We start from the raw sequence: 24,349 nt of genomic DNA, 5'->3' as shown, positions 1-24,349 counted from the left end.
TTATGATTGGTTCTACTTTGTTCATTAACTCATGTAATTCATTAGGGGTCTGCAGTTTGAGTCACATCTGTAATTAACCATGCTTGTTATCTGCGTGCTTTGTTGTTCATTTAGTCACATAGGGGCACTCAGTGAATGGTTTTCAGTTGCAAATTTTAGTTTAGGATCTAAGAGCTATGTGATTCGTACTGGATGTTTGTGTGGAATAGAACCCAGGTCCTCTGGGTAAGTAGGGGGAAGCACTCAGGTGTAGATGAGCAGCTCCCCCTGGGAACATGTGTAGCCTGAAAACAGCTGTGCTTTTTGCTGGGCTGCTTTGTTTTTCAGTCATTGTCTTTGTTGGATCTTTAATTAATATTACTGGAAGATGTGAGCTATATATAGAATATGGAAAACAGATCATTTTGATGATTTCTTCACTCTCTACTTTTCAGTACCGGACAACATGGACTCCGAGCCTGCTGCTTCCTGTTTGGGAGGACAGCATGAAAAGGGTTATTAATTAAGAACTAGTGTTAAAAAAAAAAAAAAAAAGAACTAGTGTGGATTAAATGTTTACATTTGCAGTACAAATAAAATCCTGTAATTGCTGTTTAATTCTCATTCCCAGTCATAGCTAGAAATAAAGCACAGTTGATACAGCTGTTCTGCTGCGATGAGGACACGTGAGAAGCAGTTTGAATCCGTTAGGAGAGAGTAAGGAGGCCCAGGTGTGCATGACCCTTTCCCCTCATCATGTGTTTGTATAGCTCTTGATGTGGTCAGACAAGCAGCAGAGACTGAATTTTCAGGTTAAAGGCAAAGTAAGGAACACGCACAGCAGTGCGTGCTGCCCTCAGAGAGTACAGGGTCTAGTCGCTCATAAATCATTACAGTTTCTGTGAAGATGAGTGCTTGGGGAGCACTAAAGCTAGCATCTCACTTGGACATGTGGGGTTGGGGCTCCAGGAGAGCTTCCTGGAGGTGGTATCTCAGCTGAATTCTCAGGTTGACTAGAAGGTAGCCAGGAGCATTTGGTGTGGAAAGAGACCAACGGAGTGAGGCTGGGGAGAGGGCATAGGAACTGTGAAATGGGATGAAGAGAAGAGGGTTGTCTAAGTCCAGGCCCTCAGTGAAGCCACTCCATGGATTGATGGGACACAGAGAGGAGTGGGACATTTGGATGGAGGGTCTGGTGCAGTCTCTTGGGTCTTATCTGTAGGTGCTAGGGAGCCATGATGGGATGTGAAGGCAGTGAGGTGGTTGATCTCTTTGTAGACACACCCTTCTGGCAGTATTCTGGCCATAACCAGCAGGAGATGGAGTAGCAAGGGGAACTGGAAGGAAGAGGGAGTGACCCACTGGAATGGGGGGAACAGACTGATAGGTGATTTGGATACTTGTAGATGATCCCCACAGAAATGCTCAACATGAAGTAAAATCAGATGCTTATCTCACTGTATACATATGAATTACAGATGGATTAGTTAAGTCAAATCAGCAATAGAATCTATAGCTGACTACTCACGTGTTCTTGGGCTGGAGCAGGCTCTAAGTCTGGGAAGAACTAACAGGCCAACCCAAGTCACCGCAGGGCCAGTTCAGTGACACAGCGGGGTCTGCTAGCCATGGGTGAGATTGATATCCTGTAAAAAACAAAAAAACAAAAACAAAAAACCAGAAAAAGGCAGCCCCCTCCCCCCATCTGGCTACATGCCATACTGGCCTTCCCAGTGCCAGAAGGGCCCAGTCAGATGTGGGAGGAGCCCCCAGAGTCCCTGCTCAGTGCCCCTAGAGTCCCTGCTCAGCGCTGCTGCTTGAAGGTGTTCTTTGGGGACAGCATCTTCGCCGTAGAAACCGCGTCACAGGCAGTCCTTGTAACTGCTGGTTGTAAGGAAATTTAGTGCATTCTGGGTTTGAAGCAAATACTGTAAAACTATGTTGTCATGCTTTCTGGATTCTAGGAAGAAAGACCCTTTATATTAACATGTATGAAATAAGTTGACTTTGGGCTTTTGCTGAAACACTATGATAATACCACTGTCAGAGGAAATGGGTTTTTTATTAAAAAGTTCTTGGGGAGCAGCCCGGGTGGCTCAGCGGTTTAGCGCCACCTTCGGCCCAGGGCCTCTTCCTGGAGACCTGGGATCGAGTCCCACGTTGGGTTCCCTGCATGGAGCCTGCTTCTCCCTCTGCCTGTGTCTCTGCCTCTCTCTGTTCTCGCTCTCTCTCTCTCTCATGAATAAATAAATAAAATCTTAAAAAGTTATTGGGTACTTACCATCAGGAGATGTAAGCGTGTGATAACTTATCTTTACATAGAAGTAATTCTCTTCCCTAAAAGTCAGAGCTATTTTCTTAAGTAAACAAGCTCATCCAGCCCACATCTCTTCCTGTTGTCTCATCATTCCCCCAAAAAGGAAAGAAACATCCTATCTTGGCTGGTTACCGTTTTTCAGTACAGACTTGCTGCTGGTAATAACTAACTTTTATAGCGTATTTTTATCCTGTGCCAGGCAGCACCGAGCAAATTAGGCGTGTTCACTGGCTGACTTCTCCAATAACAGCCTGAGTTTGAGCGCTGTCTATTCCCAACTCATGGCAGCATGGAGGTGTGAGTACATTGTCATTCCCTCTGCTCAGGGTTCTCTGGCCAAGTAGAGCCAGGATGGAGCCTCTGGGTCTGCCTGCCCCCAGGCTGCTGCACAGATGAAGACAAAATTTTTTTGGAAAATAATAGCTATCTGGGTTAGTTGTTGAAGTTGTAAGAATACCTACTGTTTAAAAAAATGTTAAATGGTACAGAAGTGGATAAGTAAGGAGTAGAAAGTCTGATTCTTTACCATTGAATTTAGTGGTATTTTTCTTCAAGTTTAAAGGCATATTCAAGTACTTACAGCACGTAGCTTCCTGTGAAGCTCTCCCAACTATTTTTATCTTAGTCATTAGTGTCCAATTCATTGTTTTAAATACTCGGTTCGTGTTTAGGGTTCTCCCTAGTATAAGTCACAGATTTTCACAGACTGACATTGTTTTATTTCAAAATAAAAACAGATGGATGCCAATTCCTATTTCTTAAGTGGTAGAAGTAATTACATTGAATGTGACGTTTGGAAAACTCATTTCTAACCTAAATTATGATCTTTTTTATGGTTTTACTTAGACCAACTGTGACTTTTTTTAGTCTGTAGGCAAAAGTAATGTTTTTATTAGTCTCTACATTTAGTTTTGACAGGATTAAGATTGAGCAGAATGGTTACATTAAGATTTAGTTCTAGGGTGACACGCATAAGGGGGGCACGTGATGGAAAGAGCACTGGGTGGTATATGCAACTGGCTAATCACCAAGTTCTACCCCTGAAACTAATTGGACACTCTGTGTGAACTAACTTGAATTTATGTAGAATCTTCAAGGGAAAAAACAGATTTAGTTTTTTTTTTTTTTTTTTTAAGATTTTATTTATTTATTCGAGACACACAGAGAGAGAGAGGTAGAGAGACACAGGCAGAGGGAGAAGCAGGCTCGAGGCAGGGAGCCCGAAGCGGGACCTGATCCCGGGTCTCCAGGATCACACCCAGGGCTGAAGGCAGCGCTAAACTGCTGAACCACCAGGGCTGCCCTAGTTACTAATTTTTAAAGGGTCGCCTTGGAATTTTAGTTTGAAAATTAATCCTCTTTGCAGACTATGTGACAGATGAAGCACCCAGTATAGCTGTCCTCTGAAAACGGAGCCCTGGGTGATAAGGATCGGCAAGGGTGGTGGTGGAGTGTTTGTCAGGTGTTCACGTGTGTGCATGTTCCCCCAGTACCTCTCTGGAAGGTGATTGAGGGACTGCCTGACCAGCTGAGCACCCGCTGCTGGCGTCTGCAGATGTGCCAGGGCCACTATGGCTTGTCCTGTGCTGCGGGAGCCTGCTGCCGTCAGCACACAGCTTCCCTCTGGGATGGCACTGGTGGCAGATGGCGTCTGGAGCTGTGCCCAGAGCTGGGAGGAGCGTCCTGTCTGTCGCTGTCCCCTTTGATTGCTTCTGTCCCCGGGGATGGGTTATGGGCAAGAGCCACAGGTTCTGACCTTTGCCTCCGGCGGAACCGGAGCAGGTCGTTTCTGAACCAAACGACCAGAAAGCTACACTGGCCTGTTGTGCCTGGGCTCATTCTCTCAGCCACTTTGTCAGTGACTCAATCAGCTGAAAAAGTTTGATTTATAACCTACTCCTCTCTGTAAACACAGTGCTTGCTGTAGGCACTGTTTAATATAACATAATTGTCGACAAGATGTTGCTACTTGGGATCTCCAGGGTTCCTTTTTCCAGTTTTTCTTTAAAACTTCCAGCATTTCCTAAGGAAATACTGTGTACTAGTATTATTTCAGAAATGTTAGTTTTCTCTGTGTCTTTGGTTTTGCCATTTTCTTGAAGCTCCCTGTTTTCAATCCTTGTGTGACTTATCAATTTTGAGATTTTTTCCAGGCATGTTTTCTAGATTGTTACTAGATTAGTACAGACATTGTGGTAGTAAAAATTCAAATTATATGTGCTCACAGAACTAAAATTCATTCTTGGTTAAAGCATTCAAGAACAAAACAGCTTTATGTTTTCGTCTCTACCGTATGATGTCAGCATAGCACCATGTCCTCAAAGGGCATTGAAGGAGAAGCCTAGTGGAACCCAAAGGGCACTGAAGGAGAACCCAAGACGTGGGGTTCCTGCTGGCTCCATGGGATAAGCCTCCAACTCTTGATCTCAGGGTCTTGAGTTGAGTGCCTCATTGTGCTCCACCCTGGGTGGGGAGCCTACTTAAAAATAATCTTAACTCTGTTTTTATTTTTATAACTTTCTTTAAACATTTTCTTAAACTCTGATTTTCGAAGCCTACTAAGAACTGCGTGTTTGTAAAGATACGAAGGTCCAGCATGAACAGGGGCCCTCTCCTCTGCCTGTGCTTGCAGGAGAATGAGGCACCAGAAGGCACAGCAATCCAGCAGCAGCGCCCTTTCCCCCTTGCAGACGCCGCTCTTGGCCATGTATCCTCTCAGCTGTGTGCTTTTCCTAGTTAGGAGTGGCAGCTCAGAGTCCAGAGTCCTGAAGAAGCTCTCTTTGACCAGGGCAGAGGAGGCGCCCTCATGCACTGTGCTAGGCTGCCCACCCGGGAGAGTCCTGCCCTAGCAGCCAGAACAGAACGAGGGGAAGGAGACAGCCTGGAAAGGATGGCAGGAATGAGGACAGTGGAGCATGTGTGATTGTAAGATGTTGACCTCAGATTCTTTCCAGGGCTTTCTGATGCCATTGAAGACATTTTCAGTCTGCTTTTTCACCTATTGTATGAGAGCAAATCAGCTTTCCCTGGAGTCTCAGGCTGAGGCTGGTAGAGGCAGGGCCACACGATAGGAGCACGAAGCTCTAGGGTTACGTGTGGTCTTTACTTAATGGGGATGGACACGGAGGCTGGGAGCAGCATTTTGAAAATGCTTAGTGCTCATGTTCACTTATCAGCAGATCTGGTATTAGAATTGCATGTTTGCTGTTTGGAATTCTGAGATGCTTCTGATGGGGGCCAGGGGCTGGAGCAACTACCTGTTTGCTCCCAGTTGGAGCCATCCATGCTGGCAGTGGACTGTGCCTTTCATTTTCATCCAGTTATTGTACTTAATGCTCACGTTTCATGGAGGGAACTGAAGAGTGATTTCAAGTGTTCTGAAGCTGTATCATGATCTGTTCAGGGTCAATGGAGAGAGGACCCACATAAATTCTGGTACGATTAGCTGTCATACCCAGGAATTCTGTGCTGCAGTAAACTTGGAAGAGAACAGCAGTCATCCTTCCTCAGAAACACTGACTCAAGCGTGGTGTAGCCTCCATGTCCACCTGCCTCTTTGCAGGTTCTGCTTTGTGTGAGTGTGGTCCTCTTGTGCTTCCCCAGGGGAGAAGTGGCTTTCTGGTCTGTGGACTAAGCCATGGCAAACACCCTTCGGGGCCACGGGTCTGAATTAAGCTGGGGCTAGGCTTTATGCTTAGCTGCACTTCACTGGAGAACATGACATAAAATTCATGTCCTTACAAGAGTGAAATCAGAATGAGCTGGAAAAAGTGGGTACGTGTGTGGTGCCCTTGTGCTGTGCGATAGTAGCTGCTTAGATGTGACCATCATTGTCCGCTCCACTGTCCCTCCTGTCCTGCAGAGCTACGCTGCCAGGTGTCTGTTCCTAGAGTTTGGTGTCTGCCCTTACTGGTACTCTTGAGGGTGTCCTCTTTGGGCATTTTTATTACTTTTCTATTTCCTAACACATTTTACCAGAAATCTACCATTATCCGGTGTTACTCTGCTTGTGTCTCCCTGTTCTCTCCGGTTGGATTTTTGACACAGTCACTGCTAGAATCCTGTCATTCCCGGGATTCCTATGACAACCAGTCGCTCTGCTTGGTTCTTTGATAGGATTTATTTCAGAGCCAAGAAATTTAATTAATTTTTTAAAAATATTTTATTTATTTACTCATGAGAGACCCACACACAGAGAAAGAGAGAGAGATTGAGAGAGAGGCAGAGGGAGAAGCAGGCTCCACGCGGAGCCCAGTGTGGGGCTCGATCCAGGGTCTCCAGGATCAACCCCTGGGCTGAAGGCGATGCTAAACCTCTAAGCCACCTGGGCTGCCTGAATTAATCAATTTTTAAGTAGGCTCCACGCCCAGTACAGAGTCCAGCGTGGGGCTTGAACTCATGACCCTGAGATCAAGATCTGAGCTGAGATCAAGAGTCAGATGCTTAAGCGACTGAACCACTCAGGTGCCCCCAAATTAAATTTATTGTGGCATAAGGCCAACCTGAAACTTGGCTAGAGGTGGTATGGCTCAGGTTTGTCATCTGGCTCATTGATGGGAAGAACTAGGTTGAAAAATCTGGTTGTAGCTGGTCCTGCACCTCCTGTTAGCTTCTGAAAACACCATTTGTCACGCATTAGAAATTAACCAAATTCTCTTTCAGGTAGCTAAAAATGTGAGCACATATAAAGTAACTTTTCAAATAAATATGTGAGTTCCTACATATGCCCTCCACAGGTTCTGTAACTGCTGCTTCTGAGCTGAGTCATAGGCTGGAGCTCCTGGATCCTCTGGCAGCTTTGTCAGAGAACTGGCCCTGTCCCAATCTGCCCCACAGTAGGCCCTAGGGGCGGAGCTGGGATTGCAAACCCAGATTGCAGGACTCTGCCCTGCTCTTAGCTGCAGGCTCTACTGTCTCTGTGTCCTGGTCCTGATCTTGGAAGTAAATGCTCAAGTATTGGCTTTAGGGCGTCTGCCATTCCATATAACACTGACCTCTGTAAACTTCAGGATGTAGTCACTAAGGACGTATCAGACACTAATTGTAGTGTAGTTGGTAGAAATTAGCCATTAGGACAACTCTGCTGTGGTTTAATAATCACTATTGCAGGTATTGAAGAATGTTAAGGTGAAAGGTCACTTTGGGAATGAAGTGAGAAGTTTGGGTTTTGTTAATCAGTGAGTAACTAATAGAGAATAAAAAAATCAGTCCCTTATCCACTTGGAGAATGAGGACAATTATGGGGCATTTATATTGTCACTTGGCCTGGCATTTCACGGTTGCTTGGTGAAGGAGTGCTCCAGGTCTGGGTTGTCAGGAGCCATTGTGACGCTGCTGGGGTGGGGCTCAGGCTGGGCGAGGCTGGGCAGGGTTGGCGGGGGCTCAAGGTCTGCTGGGCCAGGTGAGCTGTGCTGCTAGGTGAGTCGTGCTGGGAGGGAGTGCATTGCAGCTAGAAGGCGCCTGGTTCTGCTCTCCCGCTGCCCCTAAGGCTGGATTTCAGTGTTGGCCGTAGTAGACACTAGGGAGATCAGGCAGGAGAACAGGTGGACCAGCACTTGGGTAAATGGCCAGGGTTAACTTTAATTTTAATTGTAGAAAGAGTGTGCATTAATAGCATGCCAAATAAGGATGAGTCCGTACCTGTTGAAGTGTGTTTCGCCGGCAGGTGGGCTAGGTCTCTGAAGAAGAGTGCTGTTTTTTTAAAATGCAGGAGTCTTGTGGTGTACGTTGAAATTAGGCAGTACAATTTTTTAAATATAAACAATATTTTTTTATTTCTGTGTTTTTTAATTCTTTAAAAGATATTTGTGGGCTGCCTGGGTGGCTCAGTTGGTTAAGCATGTGACTGGATCTCAGCTCAGGTCATGATCTCAGGGTCATGAGCTCAGGCCCCGAGTTGGGCTCTGTGCTGGGCATGGAGCCTACTTTAAAAAATTTGGACTATTTCTGAGAAAGTGGTGTGAATCAAAGAACTTTTGGTTTAGAAAAGTTTATAGAAAACAGCCATTTACACATAAATATTTTTTGCCCAGGCTGGTCTTTACTTTTAGTTTTATCTTCCTTAGATTTTTCAACCATAGGTTATGAATCACATCACTATTATGCAGTGTTTTTTAAAAATTCTAAGTACGTGTGTGTGTGAGAGAGAATATTTTTAGCCAGAGGAAGGTTTGAGAGTCATTGCAAAGAAATTTAGATGACAATCTGAAAAAAATTTTTTTCATTTAAATTTAATTTTTTTATTAGGCTCCATATACAGCATGGAGCCTAACATGGAGCTTGAACTTATGTGAAATCAAGACCTGAGCGGATGTCAAGAGTTGGACACTTTAACCGACTGAATCTGCTGAGCACCTCAAACCTTTTTTTGATGTTCTTAAGGATTTATTGATTTATTTTTAGAGAGTGTGTGTGTGTGTGTGCAAGTGTGGGTGGGGCGGTGGGAGGGCAGCCAGGCAGAGAGAGAATCTCAAGCCACTTAGGGGCTCGATCTCACGACCCTGAGATCATGACCCGAACCAAAACCAGGAGTTGGACTCCTAACCGACTGTGCCATCCAGGCACCTCCAACAACATTTTTTATTTAAGATTTTATTTTTAAGTAATCTCTATGCCAGACGTGGCTCGAACTCACAACGGTGAGATGGAGTCATGCACTCCACCAACTGAGTCACCCAGGCATCCCCCAAACTTTTATAATTAAAAAATAATCTGGAACACCTGGGTGGCTCAGTGGTTAAAGCATCTGCCTTCGGCTCAGGGCGTGATCCTGGAGTTCCAGGATCCAGTTCCACATCAGGCTCCCTTCATGGAGCCTGCTTCTCCCTCTGCCTGTGTCTCTGCCTCTCTGTCTCTCTCTGTCTCTTATGAATAAATAAATAAAAATTAAAAAATATACCACTTAAAAAAATCTAAGTTCTTTGGAGGAAAATAAAAGTGCCTTAGGCTCGTGTGTCATTCAGCAGTTTCCTGGTACTGAGTGTGTGGGCCAGTGTGGGCATCGAGGGTGAGTGCTTGGCCATGGATAAGGGAGCTCTTCTAGTTCAGTTAATAACAATGAAAACTTATTACAGAAGAATGAGAACATTTTGATATCTTTAGGAACTTAAAAAATACATTTTAAAAAGGAGGCTGAGTCACTCTGTATTCTTTTTGCAAGTGCTGGTTTTCATAATTATGAGTAATGTAGGGTTTCCCCCTTTCACTCCTGGAGTGTAGTGTTGGGGAACTGAACACAACAGGACTTCTTTCTGTGAGAAAATGTGTCTCCTTCACTTAACAAATAAAAACAAAAACGGGCACGAGGTTTGTTTCACTTGGATTGTGTAATGTTGGAGTCCTAGGTGTGCGTCTGGGGTTGGCTTTGACAGGCCCTGTCTGTGTTTCCAACCTGTTAACACCCTGCATTGCTTTTTCCCGCCTTCTACAGTATGACTTGAGGCCGTGACCATGGACTTTTCTCGGCTTCACATGTACACTCCTCCTCAATGCGTGCCTGAGAACACTGGCTACACGTATGCACTCAGGTGAGCGTGCTCGCGTTCCGGCGCCGTCTCCATCACCATTCCCATCACCTCTCCACTCCTGGATGCCAGGGACAGCCCTGCAGCTGAGGGGGCTCTGTGCTGCTTGCAACCAGAGGTAGTATTTTGAGAGGGAAAGAGCTGCAGAGGTCCCAGTGTGCTCTGGCTTTCTGAAACTCCACCGACATGGAGATTGTGAGGTTGTTTTGAAAACCAAACATTCTGATGACTTAGGGTGAGTCATAGCCAGCGTCCTGCTGTTTCAGACCCACCCAGTGGCTCTGGTCTCTCGGATACATCTCTGTGGTTATGGGCAGGGTTCTGTGATTTCTATTAATGGCTCAGTATTTTGTAGTTCACAGATTTGCCTCTGAGAGGAAGAGGTATCATCAACAGAACTTTGATGAAGCCCAAGGTCTTGGGGGCAGCTTTTGTCAGATGCTCAGTTTTCTATGTTTATTCTGACATGGGTCTGAAATGGCCATGTGGCCCCTGCATGTCTAGTTCCCCAGGTCAAAGGATTGTAAGATGAAACTGAAGAGCTAGAAGCCAGGGTTAGTGCCAGAGCATACAGGATTGGGTGGGGGAGAATGTACGGGACTGGGCAGGACCTGGCGGGAGAGAGCTGTGTTCTGACAAGACCTTCAGGGTTTCTCAGTGCTTATCTACTAAAGGGTAAAAATATCATGGAAACTAAGAAAACTAGAAGGTATTTTAACAAACATGTTTTTAACTTCATTAGTCAAACCTCATATTTGATGATTGAGTTTTTATTCATAATTCTAGATTATTTTACCCTTTGAATGTTTTCATCAAAAGTCCTGGTTTATTTTAGAAGAAGGGAGTGGTTCAACTCAATTTAAACTATTCCTTATTCTGTATTGTGGAGTGTAAAAATAACTTCTGGTAACTTATTTCTAGCTTTTAGAACCTATTTTAAATACAGTGTGAGTATCTTCCTTAGGGAAGCAGCACTATGATTTCCAGCATGCCCACTCCACAGCCTTCCTGCAGGTAGATGGGTGCGTTGGTGTGGAAATGGGTGAGAAGCAACCTGGGGAAAGTGCCTGTGCTGGGAGCTTGGCCTGGACTTCAGGGCAGTGGGAACCAGGGAAGGATTTAAGCCCGCAGTGGTGTGATTAGGCCTGTGCTCAGAAGGATGCTGAGGCTGGCAGGTGGGAAGGAGGTAGGGGGTGTGATGCTGCAGTGGCCTGTCCCAGGCAGAGATGGGCAGGGTGCTGGGTTTCTGAGCCAGAGGCTGCAGGTGGGACGTGTCCCAGCTTGGGCAGCTGGGGTGAGGAGGGAAGACGGGAGGATGGGGAGAAAAGAGCGGTCAGTGGAAGACTGTGGGACATGGTGGGGGAGGTGAGGGTGTGGTCAGCAGCGTGATGTGTAGAGGGCTGTGCCCCAGGCACCAAGGGACCAGGTGGTGGACAATAGAAAGGGGTTTGCCCTTGGCATTATGTCTCTTGTCTTCCCATGTGTGCCTCTGTGTCCCCTCCCTGAGTCCCCCAGCTCCCCTGGAAGCTGCTGGTCCCCGCAGTACCTGGCCTCACTGCATGCCCTTCCCTCAGTTCTAGTGACTCTGCACCCCTGGCTGACAAGCGTCCAGCACCACTCTGATCTTCATTCTCAGCACTTCAGGAGACACACAGAGGATCTGACAGTGTCCTGGTCATTCCATTTATTTAAACTATTTCTCTACTGTGAAGCCTACCATTAGCATGCAAGTCGGGGGGGGGGGGCAGTCATATGCCCCCCCAGCTTCAACTGTTCTGGCACTAGGCCCTTCCCTCTGTCTCCAGTGTATTGTTGTGAAGCACATCTCAAAAAGATTAGGATACTTTAAAAACAACTACCCGAAATACTAGTATCACACGAAGAAGCTCCTAGTAATTTAAAATAACCTCTGATATATCTGTAATATACCAAAGTTGATGTGCCAATCTCTGGATCTGCATTTCTGTTTTCAATCAACCTGAACAGAACTCTCCTCTGTGTTTCCTGTGCACTGTGGTTAGATGTAGAGTCTGATCAGTGCCAGGTTTGGTTGGTTTGTTGCCAGGACTCTGCATGTTCTTCTTATTGGGGGGGTGCCTGGCACCTGGTTTGGTGCAGAGGCTGAGCCAGACCGTCGTTAAGGAACCCCCCAGCTCCACACATGATGGGGATGCAGCCACTGGGACACTGCCTTGAGCAGGAGGCAGTCTTTCCCAGAAGCCCTCCAGAATCCCCCCCTCCACACACACACACACACCCAAAGATGTGGAGACCCCAGCTCAGGTGGCAGCCCATGTTCCAGAGTCAGGCAGTCTGGAAAAGTGTCCCAGCTTGGGCAGCTGGGGTGAGGAGGGGAGGGTGTGTGACTGTGCCAGCCTCTGGTAAGTACACCACAGTCCCTGCCAGGGATGCCCAGAGGGCAGTGTGTTTCTAGAAGGAGGGTTCCAGCCAGCACCAGGCCTGGGGCATCGCCCGTGATTTCAGCCCCGTGGGGCAGGAGTGTAGACAATGTTTTCAACCAGTGTGCCTGGTCAGGGAAGAGAAAGGGCCTGGCTCTGTGGATGTTTCATTGTTGTTTTCCCTGCCATGGAGACAGATGAGATTGTGTCCAGATGCAGATGGTTGGGAGCCACAGAAGGGTTGAAGGGGAGGGAAGAGGCAGCAGACAAGTCTGGAGAGTGGGAGAGACCCAGCCCAGAGCGCCCAGATGGGTGTTAGGATGGCGGCATCCGCTGTAGCAGGAAGGAAGGGAGAGGGCCATTACGAGTGTGGCCTAGGCTCCACCTGAGAGGGGGCCGTAGCAGCATTTCTGGGGTGAAGCAGGGCGGGATGGGTGTGGCAGTGAGGTAGGGGTGAGGCGGGAAGTGCCAGGCAGCAGCGAGGACCTGCTGGCCTTGGGGACTCCGTTGTTGTGGTTGTCTGGGGCCTGCAGCATCTGGTACAGGGACACAGCTGGGTTCATCGCCGGGGTGTTGTCTGCTGCTGGGACCGAAAGGCCAATAGCCAGTGGGGGGGGGGGGGCGGCTATAGGGGGAGAGCTGTGATGATAATGCCTATCCCTTATGAGGACACTGGAGTTCTGCACGGCCCTGGCCCTGGATGCTTGTGGGATTGGGGCCACAAGCCCCATGGCACCATCTTGCTGCACAGCTTGTGGCTGCCAAGCATCTGTATCTTCTTTCAACTGTGCTAGATTTTTCTCTAGTCTTTTAATTAAAAGTGCATCTAACTAACGGGGATTTTTTAAAGAACAACATTTAATTGATGAGGGAACCAAACTAAAATCTGCTCTGAAGGATTCAGTCTGTCATTTCCTTTGGGGATCTTTGTACTCTTTTTATATCCTAGTTATAATAAAGTTATAATAAAGTACTTTTAACACCAGACTTGCTGAAGTGTTGCCTGGGGTGAGTGCCTTGTATCTTGTGTCTCCTGCAGATGTTTGCACCTTTCTGCTTAGCTCTGGCACATCTGTCCATAGGAACCTTGTAGGAATGATGGTTGGGAGCCTAGGGCATGAGGGCGCCACTGGCCTGTGTGGGTCCCTGGACCACAGCACCAATGCAGGTGTGGGTCCCTAATGTACCAGATAAGCATGGAGATCCAGACCCGAGTGGCCTTTGTGAGCCCCTTTCCTGGGAAGGATTGCCAGACAGCTGGGTCCAAACTCAGAACCCAGAGTTGCTGGCTTCTCCATCGCTTCCGCTGAGCCCTCCCTGCTTTCAGCTCCAAATACCAACTATGACCAGTTCGAAGAGACTTTCTAGGTCTCTTCTGTGCCCTTATATGTGTGTAAGAATCTGGGCTTCTGTTTTTTGTTCCTTGTTTTAAGTAGGCTCTAGGCCAATGTGGGGCTTGAACTCACAACCCCAAAATCAAGAGTCCCGTGCTGCACTGACTGAGCCAGTGGGCGCTCCATGTGCTTCTATTATATAGTCTGTCGTAATATAAATAGGATGATATTAGAATCTTGTCCTTTTCTACTGAACAACGTAGGCAGGTTTTTTTTTTTTTTTTTTTTTAAGGATTTTATTTATTTATTCATGAGAGACAGAGAGGGAGGCAGAGACACAGACAGAGGGAGAAGCAGGCTCCTCGCAGGGAGCCTGATGTGGGACTCGATCCTGGACCCTGGGATCATGCTCTGAGCCGAAGGCAGACACTCAACTGCTGAGCCACCCAGGTGTCCCTCTTTCATGATTTTTAATGGCCTCATGTTTAACCCTTCCTCTGCCGATGGACAGTTCCTGTTGTCTGCTATTGTGATGTTCTTGTGTTTGCTTTTTCCAGTGTCTTTCTAATCACACTAACAGGGATTTGGAACACCCTTCTGATGGCCAAGGCATTCCAGGTTCTGTGTTGGAATGCTGGGGCCTCTTCTAGATTATGCAGTGGTAGCAGTGTCCCCAGGTTGGAGTCTCTGGGGCCTGTGGGGCTGGGCTGGGTGTAGAGTTCTGTGGATTCTGTCAGCTTGCTTGCTGTCTGCATATTCCAGATTGGACAGAGGTGGGTGGACTCGAATATCATTGTCTTTTGATATTTAAGTTGCTCATCAATGGTTCTCCTTAGATGAAGAGGAAGAATGTGCTGGTGGAGGGCACTGGTCCATAGATACATGATAAATTCTGACTTGAAAAAACAGATTTTCTTAAACTACGATTGTAATTGTATAAAATATTTTTGGAAAAAAGTAACCGTAATTTATTTATTTATTTATTTATTTATTTATTTTATTTTATTTTATTTATTTGAGACACAGAGAGAGAGGCAGACACATAGAGGGAGAAGTGGGCACCTCGCAGGGAGCCCAACTTGGAACTTGATCCCCGAGCTGAAAGTGGACGCTCAGCCGCTGAGCCACCCAGGCATCCCAAGTAACTATTTTAGATTATACCCAAATGACGCTTAGCATCCTTGCTCTATACTCAGCATGGGTGAGTATGGAACATTTCAGCCCCCAAAGCAGCCTCTGGTGAGCACAAGAAGGGGCTCTTCCTGAACTTGTGCATGATACCTCAGCCCTGTGGTGACTGGAGCAGCTTGTGTTTATTTACTGTTGCTTCACTTGAAGAGTTTTTAGTGTCAGATCTAATGTATTTATGGTGAATGTGATTCTGAAAATACTTTTATCATATAAAACATAATATCCCACTTCTTTTCCTTGAGAGCCTCATCGTGGTTCCTGTCGATTTCCAGGCCCTCAGCCAGTCTGCCCCCTTGAGCAGGGGCTATTGTCCCTCCAGTGAGGCGGGCGCAAGTTTGTCTCCCTCGTTGGCTGGGAAACCCTCAGCCCAAGCCCCTCTGCTCACCACAGCTTCCCTGTGGAGTGTGGCTCGTCTCCAGCTGTAGCTGTGGAGTCCTCACTGATGACCACACAGCCATCCGCTGGATGGTCTGGGCAGATCAGGAAGTGTGGCCTCCATCCCGGTTTAGGCACATGATAGACACTCAGGTAACATGTCTTGATTTGGAAAAACTTGCTAATGGCACCAAGAATGCATGTTTTAGTTTAGGATGATTATGTGGAAGAGTCTTGAAGTGACTTTATGACAAGCTGTTCTCTGGCTTTGTGGTGAGTTAGACACAGAGTGACATTATGGTACTGCTCAGGGTCTTGCTGCTCTTCTGCCTTTTAGGATTAGTTGTCCTGCCGTCACTGTCTCCTTAACTCCTCTGTCAGGCATAGTGTTTACTAGTAAGTGTGTTCTGGTTCTTTAATGACGTTGACATGGTTCCCCATAAGTGCAGGTTCATGGGAGTACTTATCCTAAAGCAGGTGTTAGGGTCAGCCCCGGACTGAAATATTGGGGTGCCTGGGGAATCGTCTCACAGATGGCAGGGCCAGAGTGTGTGCAGTAAGCATAAGTTGTCGACCGATTTGGGTGACTTCTGCTTTGTAGAAGAGTCATGGCTGTTTCTAAAATCTGCACTAAATCAGTACACATTATATTCATTATTTGCTCAGTATGTTTTAGAAACTGCTGTCTACATTATTTATCACTGACAAAGTTTTTTTTTCCTTCTAGTTCGAGTTATTCCTCTGATGCTCTGGCTTTCGAGACTGAGCACAGATTGGACCCCGTGTTTGATTCTCCAAGAATGTCCCGCCGTAGTTTGCGGCTGGTCACCACAGCATGTGCCACGGAGGATGGCCAGGCTAGGGACACTCACTCCTGCTCCAGTAGCACTGCCTCCCTGAAGGACAGAGCGGCCCGGTAAGTGCTGCTTCCCGTGTTACTAAACACGTTCTAGCACCATTAAAACTGAAAAAAAATAAAATAAAATAAAATAAAATAAAACTGAACGTGCACACTTTCTGGTCTGAAAAACCACACTCTTGTGTCTAGGTATACGTGTCCACACATGCAAATTTACCCATAAAGTCGTAGCTTTGCTATAAATTAGGACAGAAGCTAATTCTGGACCATGGGGCTTGTTTGGTATAGATGTTCTTGTATCGGCCAAATCTTCTCTTTCCTCTGGGTTTTACTCAGACCCTGGGGCAGACATAGTGCCCGTCTATACAGCTGACCTCCCAGTGTTGTCTGCGGGAGTAGCCTTACCAGACGATCGTGTGGCACCATGGATGAGCTCTGCATTATTAACGCTTAGTCTGTTCATTAAAATCTGTGTGAACTAACAGACGCATCCATGAAATTTAGCTGTTTACCTATATTCGTGGTTGTGTTTGCTTGATTTCTGAGCTCACTGTGCACATATCCAAGAAGGAGCAACGCGAAAAATCTTGTGTCCTTTAGAGGTCATGTTCCATTGCTCACATAGAATGACAAGTTTCCAGTCTGAATGGTCGTCTTTCACTCAGGATTGGGTGGTCGCTACGAAGAGGGGCAGTGGAATGCCATCTTGGAGCCAGGCTGTGTGCTGGCAGCCAGCCATGCTCTTCCTGCTGTGGCCTGTGTGTCTCACACTCACTGCGGGTTATTTAGAGAATGAGAGAATGGGAGGTTGCAGCTCAGTAGACTCAGGAGGTGCCCTTGAGGACCCCGGGCGACTCCACGTGGGGACACTGTGGCCAGGCTGGTGTTGTGCCACTTGACGAGGCCACAGCCAGGGTCCGGATGTTCTGTGCTCACATGCAATGGTGTGTTACCGTGTCCTCTCATCTGCTGCTCATTCCCTTAGGAGGGAGGAGCTTCTCCCTGCCCTGACCTGTTGCCAACATTCATAGTTTGTTTTCAGGGGCTTTGTTTTTATCTGAGCTGAATGTGAGTTCAGAGATGAGATTGCAGCCTTGCCTCACAGTCCTTAATGTAGTTCCATCTTTACCAGGGATGGAGAAATAAGGCAGGGAATGTGTGCATGCTGCACATGTTGTGGAAAGGGGAGGGGTTAAATTTATAAATCATCATTTTTACTTTTAAATCATTTTAATTAGATTATTTTAAGTTTTAACCCCTTCTGGGTTGTGGGGCTCAAAATAATCTAAAAACTGTCTTCCGTGTACAATTTTAGAAGCAGCTCTGGGACCCCAGCTTGAGGATTTCTGTTTCAGGTTAATGGGTGTTTCAGTGTAGTAGAGAAGACAAGAAAATTTTGCCTTAAAAATACTATATTTGGGCGCCTGAGTGGCTCAGATGGTGAAGCGTCTGCCATTGGCTCAGGTCATGATCTCAGGGTCCTGGGATTGAACCCTATGTCGGGCTCCCTGCTCAGCGGGATGTTTGCTTCTGCCTCTCCCTCTGCCCCTCCTCCCTGCTTGTGCTCTCTCTTTCTGTCAAATAAATGAAATCTTTTTTTTAATTTTTAAATAAATTTTATCTATTTATTCATGAGATACACACAGAGAGAGATAGAGAGAGGCAGAGACACAGGCAGAGGGAGAAGCAGGCTCCATGCAGGAAACCTGATGCGGGACTTGATCCTGGGTCTCCAGGATCATGCTCTGGGCTGAAGGCGGCGCTTAACCGCTGAGCTACCCAGGCTGCCCTGAATGAAATCTTTTTAAAAAGCTCTTTATTTTCAAAGATTTTTGTGTTGGTAAAATATAATCCTTTTGTATTAGCTAGCAAAAGTCTATGAACTTTTTCCTTTTATTTTTTTTTCTTCTTAGAACAGTAAAGCAACGCAGAAGTGCAAGCAAACCAGCTTTCAGTATTAACCACACCTCGAGAAAGGTGGTGTCCTGTGGTGTGGGCCAGAGTGGCACTAGCACGCTGTCCAGTGCGGCCTGTCTCCGGCCTCCTGTGCTGGATGAGTCTCTGATCCGTGAACAGACCAAAGTGGACCACTTCTGGGGTGAGTTACCTGCCTCTCGTGGGTGGGAGAAGGTTTGACGCTTTCCTCTAGACTCAAATACAGAATGCAGGCGTGGCTTATGACTGCTACTTCCACTGTGCTCATGCTTAATCATTTGTTGTGACGTGGAACCAGGGGAAGGAATCAGGTGGTAATCTGATAACTCTTTGTAGACACGTTACTTTTGTAGGGTGGTTAATCACAGTTGTTATAAAAATCTTCTGGTTCCAGACAGCTCTAAGCAACGAGGCAGCTGCAGTATTTTTGAGTCATTAGAAAGTACCTGTGTAGACAAGTTGGTACAAGGAAGCAGCGTGGCTTGTGAACCTTCTTGACTTAAGGCCACGACAGTGTGACCCCATCCTTGCCACTGGTCATGCAGCTGCTTGCTGTGTCCGTTCCATGTTCTGGTTGGCCCCTTTGGGAAGATTAGAAGACCCAGATTACCTCCCAAAAGTTGATGTGCTAATTTAAGGCGGCATTAGGATTGGTGTTTGCTCTGGTTTGTTCAGCTAGCAAGGGTTAATCCTAGGTGACAGAGAAGCAGATGGTGCTGGCAGGGCTTCTGCGCCTCTGTACCAGGCTCTTGTCTTCCTGCCCTCCCTTCAGGTGTGTGTGTGTGCGCTACACACCTGCTCCAGAGTCGTGTCTCCAGAGATGTGCTTTCACCTTGAGTCACAAGATCATGTCTGCATATATCTGGAGGAGTTTCCAGTAGTTGTAGGCATTTCAGGGAATAAATCTTGACCATTCCCAGAATGCTGATTTATTAACCATTGTAACCTTTACTTTTTTTGTGTGTGGGCTTTGATAATTCGAGCTCATGAGCAAACGTGTGTGTGTATGTTTTAGGTCTTGACGACGATGGAGATCTTAAAGGTAATTATCTTAGTCCTTTTTTTCTACACGCTTTTTAAGAGGAAGCTTTTTTTTTTTTTTTTGAGAAGTATTTGCAGATTGCAGTAAACCAGTTCCTTCTACTTTTTGCAAACTTTAGGTGGAAATAAAGCTGCCACTCAGGGAAATGGGGACCTGGCAGCAGAAGCCGCCAGAAGCAATGGCTACACATGTAGTGACTGCCTCTTGCTATCCGAGCGCAAGGACACACTCACAGCACACTCTGCCACCCACGGGCCATCGCCACGGCTCTACTCAAGGGATCAGGGTCAGAAACGTGAGTCTTGATATTTCTACTCACTTTTATAAACCTGGTTTGATAGGTCTGTTAGCATTGTTAGTGTTTTCTGTCATTGACTTAAAGTCAAAATTGTCTGATAATTAAGAAATTAATTATCACCAAAAATTAACTTTGCTCCTCTTCATCCTCTTTGAATTTACATTTTTTGTGGTTAGTCGTTTTGTACCTGGGAGCATCTGCAGTTATGGGAATTTGAACTTCGGGTGAGCAAAGGCAGACCCCATCATCAGGGAAAGCTGGTGGCACCACGTGGCCACTATTTTGACACCAGGTCATGGATGCTCAAATTTGTGGGAGGAATGGCTTCATGGTGGTGCTTTTGCCTCTGCCACAAAAGGGGTTTTCACCCCTGAGATTGAGGAGCATGTGTTCTGTGTGGTTTCGTAAGAGTTCCTGGCCTTGGGAAAGGCGGCTGTGTGGCTAGTTCCACAGGAATGTGTGGTGCTGGGCCGGGGGTGTGGCAGCAGCCACCACACCGAGTCTTCATAGTGGGCCCATGGCCCCTTCCCCAGCGGTAGTGGCTTCAGAGGCCTGGCCGCACTTACTTGAATAGGGAGGTCCTCGGAGGTAGCCCCGGAGGTTCATGGCTGGCTGTTGCAACCAGGCAGGCCCGTGGAGTATCCTCCTGAGCCTAGGGCTTGCTGGCTCTGATATTTGTCTGGGGCCCTGGGGGAGAGCATTGCTACAGATCCCTGTCCAGGTTCCCTTACACAGTCCCACAGTGTGGGGAGGCCAGGGAGCCCTGGTTCCCGAGGCTTTGGCCCCAGTTTGCTTGGCTAGGCTTGAGGGCATATTCAAGTGGACAGGGCCAGTTATCTGTCACGGTTCCTGGCTCTGCCCTACACCTGAGGGCACTCGGTATTTTTCAAAGAACTATTTTGATGTAATGAAGGACGCTACCAAGACTGAGAGTTATTTCCATCCAATGTTTTATCCTTGTGACTCAAGTTTCTGGTTCTGTCTACTGAAGGTAATTGACACTGTTAGCATTAATATATCAAAATAGGGAGGCAGCGCCTTCTGGATTGTGGAGGCCAGCATCGCAGAGTGCTCTGGGTCTCCCTGGCCTGCACAGCAGCTCTATAGCCCCCCATGTCTTCTAGACCGGCACACTGAGGTCTGGCCAGCTTAAGAGGCTTACCGGGAAGTGACGGAGCTGGGACCTAGACCCAGGCATCTTGCCACCAGGGTGCTCTCCCCGAGATACCATGCCGCCTCCTGGGGGCTGACCATCTGGGTGGAGCCTGGGAGCCAGGTCCAGCATCTGTCTCTGAACTCTGCGTAACCACCAACATGCCACGTGTCTGGCTTTATTGAGGCTGCATTTTGAGGCTTGAGTAAACGTACATTCTACCAACCGTAAGCTGGTGCGAGAACAGTGTTTGCAGATCAGTGAGCATGTGTAGAAACACTCGCTGCTTTCCCCTGACCCGCATCATGGTAAATAAAGTTCACGTCTGTTTATTACCAACAGCCAATGGTCTTCATCCTGAGGCTCTGGATGGGAGTTGGTGGCTGGACCTCAGCTCAGATGGAAAAGTGCTGGGTGTGGTTTTGGCAGTAGCCTCTGGAAGTCTTGCACTTTCTTGCTTGAATTGATCTTGAATGTTTTTGAGGGGAAAACAAGCTATATTTTTATCTGTTTTGGGCTTCTGTGCTTATAGTTCATTGCTCTTTTATAACACTGATTTGTATGACCAGCAGTAATTTAAAAACTTCTGTTCCTATTTGGGTAAAGTGTTTATCAGAGAACATTTGGAAATGACAGACATGCACAAGGAAGAAAATGAAAGTTACCTGTAATCTACCACCCAGAGGTGACTGCACTCGCGGGGGGTCCAGCTGGCTTCTCCTGCTATTGCCTGGTGGAGACCATACTGCGTGAATTGTTGAGTCTTACCGCAGTTACTGAAAACACATACAACTCTTTTTTAAGCATAAATTACACACACACACACACACACACATTCTCTGTCATTATTTTTGTTTTTACTTAATAGTCTGGTGGTAAAATCTTGGAATAGTACAGATAAAAGTTCCTTCCCCTGGTCCCAGCCCATCCCCCTCTGGTCTCCTTTCTAGAGGGAACTGGTGCTACTAGTAAGAGATCATGGCAAATTCTTTTGCTCTTTATAATGGGATAAAATGCCCGTAACATAAAATTATCTGTCCATCATCTTAAAGAATACGATTCAGTGGCATTTTTTGGTACATTCACAATGTGCGACTGCTACCTATGTTTTGCTTTTGTGTACCCATAGATATACATAGTTTGTTTTGTTTTGCTTAAATGCTATCATAGTACATATATGGCTTTGGAACTCTATTTTATATGCCAATTCAGGTTGACCTTATTCGTTCAGATGTTTATCTACTATTGCATTTATGGTTGTATCAAAATGTATTTAATCAGTGTCTGTCTAGATGGAAATTCACATTTTTTTCTCTTTGATGCTTTTGAAGATTTTATTTATTTGAGAGCACACGTGCACACATATGCATGTATGTATGAGCAGAGGGAGGGGCAGAAGGAGAGACTCCCCACTGAGCACAGATTCTGACATGAGGCTCCAAACCAAGACCCTGAGATCACAATCTGAGCTGAAGTCAAGAGTTGGATGCTGAACTGACTGAGCCACCAGGCACCCCTCTGTTTTTATGCTTCTAAAAATGTTCTCTGGGTGTGTTTCCTTGTGTATATGTATTTAGCGTACATGGGCAAATCCTTCCGTAGGGCAGACAAACTAGAAGTAGAACAGATGCATTTGAACTTACAGACCCGCTTCAGCAGTATAGTTTCTGAGTCTGAGGCTTTTGAAGTTTGGAAGGAGTGCAGCCTTGACAAAACGTGAATTTCTGGTTCACATCAAAAAGGCTTTAAGAGACATGGAAGTCTTTTCCTTGGGACACCCAGCTGTGCTGGATACTGATGGGTGTCTGTGCCCTGACAGGCCAGGTTCCTCCCAGGAAGCATGGAAGGGTGGACTCTAGGGACCTTCCTAGGCCTCACAGGGAGGCACCCAGGAAATCGAGAACTGAGACAAATTCAGAATTCTCTGTTCTCCGTCTTGCCTATGGCAACACATAAATCCTCTTAGGACAGACAGGTCACTACTTTGAAAAATTGTCATTTGTCTTGGTCACTTAGAGCAGCATTGGCTTCCTGAACCGGCCTCAGTCTTTAGAGAAAATATATTTTAAAAGCTGTCCCAGTCTTCAGCTCCTAAATACATATCACTGCTTGAAAAAAAAAAAGTTATTGTAAATTTCAGTTTAAATAGATCCCTCCAATTGATTTCCCAAAGGACTGACCCAGATGGCTCTCTTGCTATGGTGATATGAGCGTCCTAATTCCATACTGTCTAGCCAGTTTTTCATTTGTTTGTGCTTTCAAAATTTTGCCAGTCCCATGGGTTAAAAATTGAATTCCAGTATTTCTGTTTATCAGCAGAACAGACCATGCATTACCTCCAAGTAAGTTTCTCTGAAGTTTTCAGTACAGGGTAAAAGACACCTGGGCAGCACAGTGGGAAACAGAGTTGGTGCTGGTGCTTGGGGTGGAGGGCTGCAGCTAGCTCCGGTTCTATGAGTGCTTTGGTAAGGGCCTCCAAATCACAAGTAGGTTACTAAGTAGGCTATTTGAAAAAGAAAACATGAAAAAGCACATTCCTTGAAAATCACTCCCACTCAGACTCCACCAGTTCCAGGTGGCTGCATGCCACACCTGAACTCAGGGTTCACTGAGCCAGGAGAGTGAGTGGATGAGTCTCAGAAGCATTTCCCCAGTCTACACTCAATGAAAACTTATTTTCAGGGATAAAAATTTCTAGCAACCATAATTTGTTGACTATTACCTTAGACATTGCAGATTCACAGATAAATAGTTGTCAGAGATTCCATTGTGTCTTCTGAAGCTGTGGGCAGTGATGACAATGGAGGAGAGCTGGGGTCCATTGAGGCCTGTTCCTTCCAGGTGCTCATGCCAATGCTCTCTGTAGTGTCCTCTGAGGCACATGCTGTAGTGGATGCTCCTGAAGCAGGTGACAGAGTACGGGGGTGGCTGTTGTGCAGGTACCTAGCCTCTGGAGTGTATGGAGGCAGGGTTGGGGTGCAGTCCCTCAGAACTGCTCTTGTGGGGGGTGTGCCTGTGACCCAGGCCTGTCATTTGGCTCTCTAGTGCAGGGATGCTGGATAGCTCTGCCTCTGTCTGGAGGTGACCTGTGCCACATGGGGCAGAGTGACGTGTGTCATTACGGCTCTTCTTAAGTTGTCCTCCCTGATGTATGTTTAAAAAGCCAGTTCTGCTTTGCCTAAAATGAATGATTTGGCTATCTGACTTTTCAGGGGAGTAAATGGCCTTGTGGGAAGAAATAACTGTTCACGGTTTTTCAATAGGCGGTGCCCCTTTCCACATGGATAGGATTTTGTGGCTGGCCAAGGACACTTCGTCATCCTTGTCATCATTCTTAGTCCAACTTTTTCGAGTGGTTTTAATGAAGCTCAATTATGAATCAGAAAATTCCAAATTGAAAAGTTATGAATCAAAAGATCCTGAATCAAAAAGTTATAAGTCAAAAAGCCATGAATCAAAAGGTATTTAAATAATTTTTTTCCTCCTTTTTCCACCTGATAATGCTTTCAAGGTGGAGAAAATACTATTTTCCCAGCGTGGTGCTTCATCCACGTTTCTCCTCTTGTGCTCTTCCGCAGCCTTTCTTATGGTGCTTTGCTGGGGTCTTCCTGTGAGGGAGCTGATGGAAGTTTTCATGTGTCTTGTTCTGGTTCCGTTTTCTGAAAGTGGAACCGTATTTCAGCATTTTTAGTTATTTCTTTTAAAAAAGTACTCAAGTTTTGATTATTACCTTTTTAAAGCAGAAATACTTTATTTGAATGGCATTTAGAATGTAGTTGTTTCCAGCCATTTTTAAGCGGGGCCTCTCTCTGTGTTGCATTGGGTGTGGTGCCTTGTTCGGTCAGGTGGGGCTTTGACCTCTCTCCCTAGCACAGCCCTGCCATCTGCCTCCCCCGCAAGCCTCACCTGCACCTAAGTCATGGAGGCTGGCCTTGCATGCTCTC

At 46.4% G+C, this 24,349-nt stretch overlaps 1 protein-coding gene across 13 annotated transcripts in view; it reads left to right on the top strand.

Annotated features, from left to right (window-relative positions):
• Positions 1-24,349, top strand: part of SUN1 (Sad1 and UNC84 domain containing 1) — a 51,349-nt gene that overhangs the window by 5,885 nt on the left and 21,115 nt on the right. For 4 of the 13 annotated variants that reach the window (XM_038539701.1, XM_038539703.1, XM_038539709.1 and 1 more), the window contains exons 2-7: positions 9,726-9,822; positions 15,846-16,034; positions 17,891-18,075; positions 18,928-18,954; positions 19,073-19,249; positions 23,669-23,866. In XM_038539701.1, coding sequence (XP_038395629.1) covers positions 9,746-9,822; positions 15,846-16,034; positions 17,891-18,075; positions 18,928-18,954; positions 19,073-19,249; positions 23,669-23,866 — 853 coding nt within the window. In that variant the 5' untranslated portion in view covers positions 9,726-9,745. Of the gene's footprint in view, positions 1-7,661; positions 7,715-9,725; positions 9,823-14,200; positions 14,326-15,845; positions 16,035-17,890; positions 18,076-18,927; positions 18,955-19,072; positions 19,250-23,668; positions 23,867-24,349 lie in introns of those variants that run through there. The other 9 variants (XM_038539712.1, XM_038539711.1, XM_038539708.1 and 6 more) reach the window with 6 other exon arrangements.

Source organism: Canis lupus, chromosome 6 (genome assembly GCF_011100685.1).
Source record: "Canis lupus familiaris isolate Mischka breed German Shepherd chromosome 6, alternate assembly UU_Cfam_GSD_1.0, whole genome shotgun sequence".
NCBI classification, from domain to species: Eukaryota; Metazoa; Chordata; class Mammalia; order Carnivora; family Canidae; genus Canis; species Canis lupus.
The sequence above is the reverse complement of the archived record's forward strand: the minus strand, read 5'-3'. Positions and strand labels throughout refer to the sequence as shown.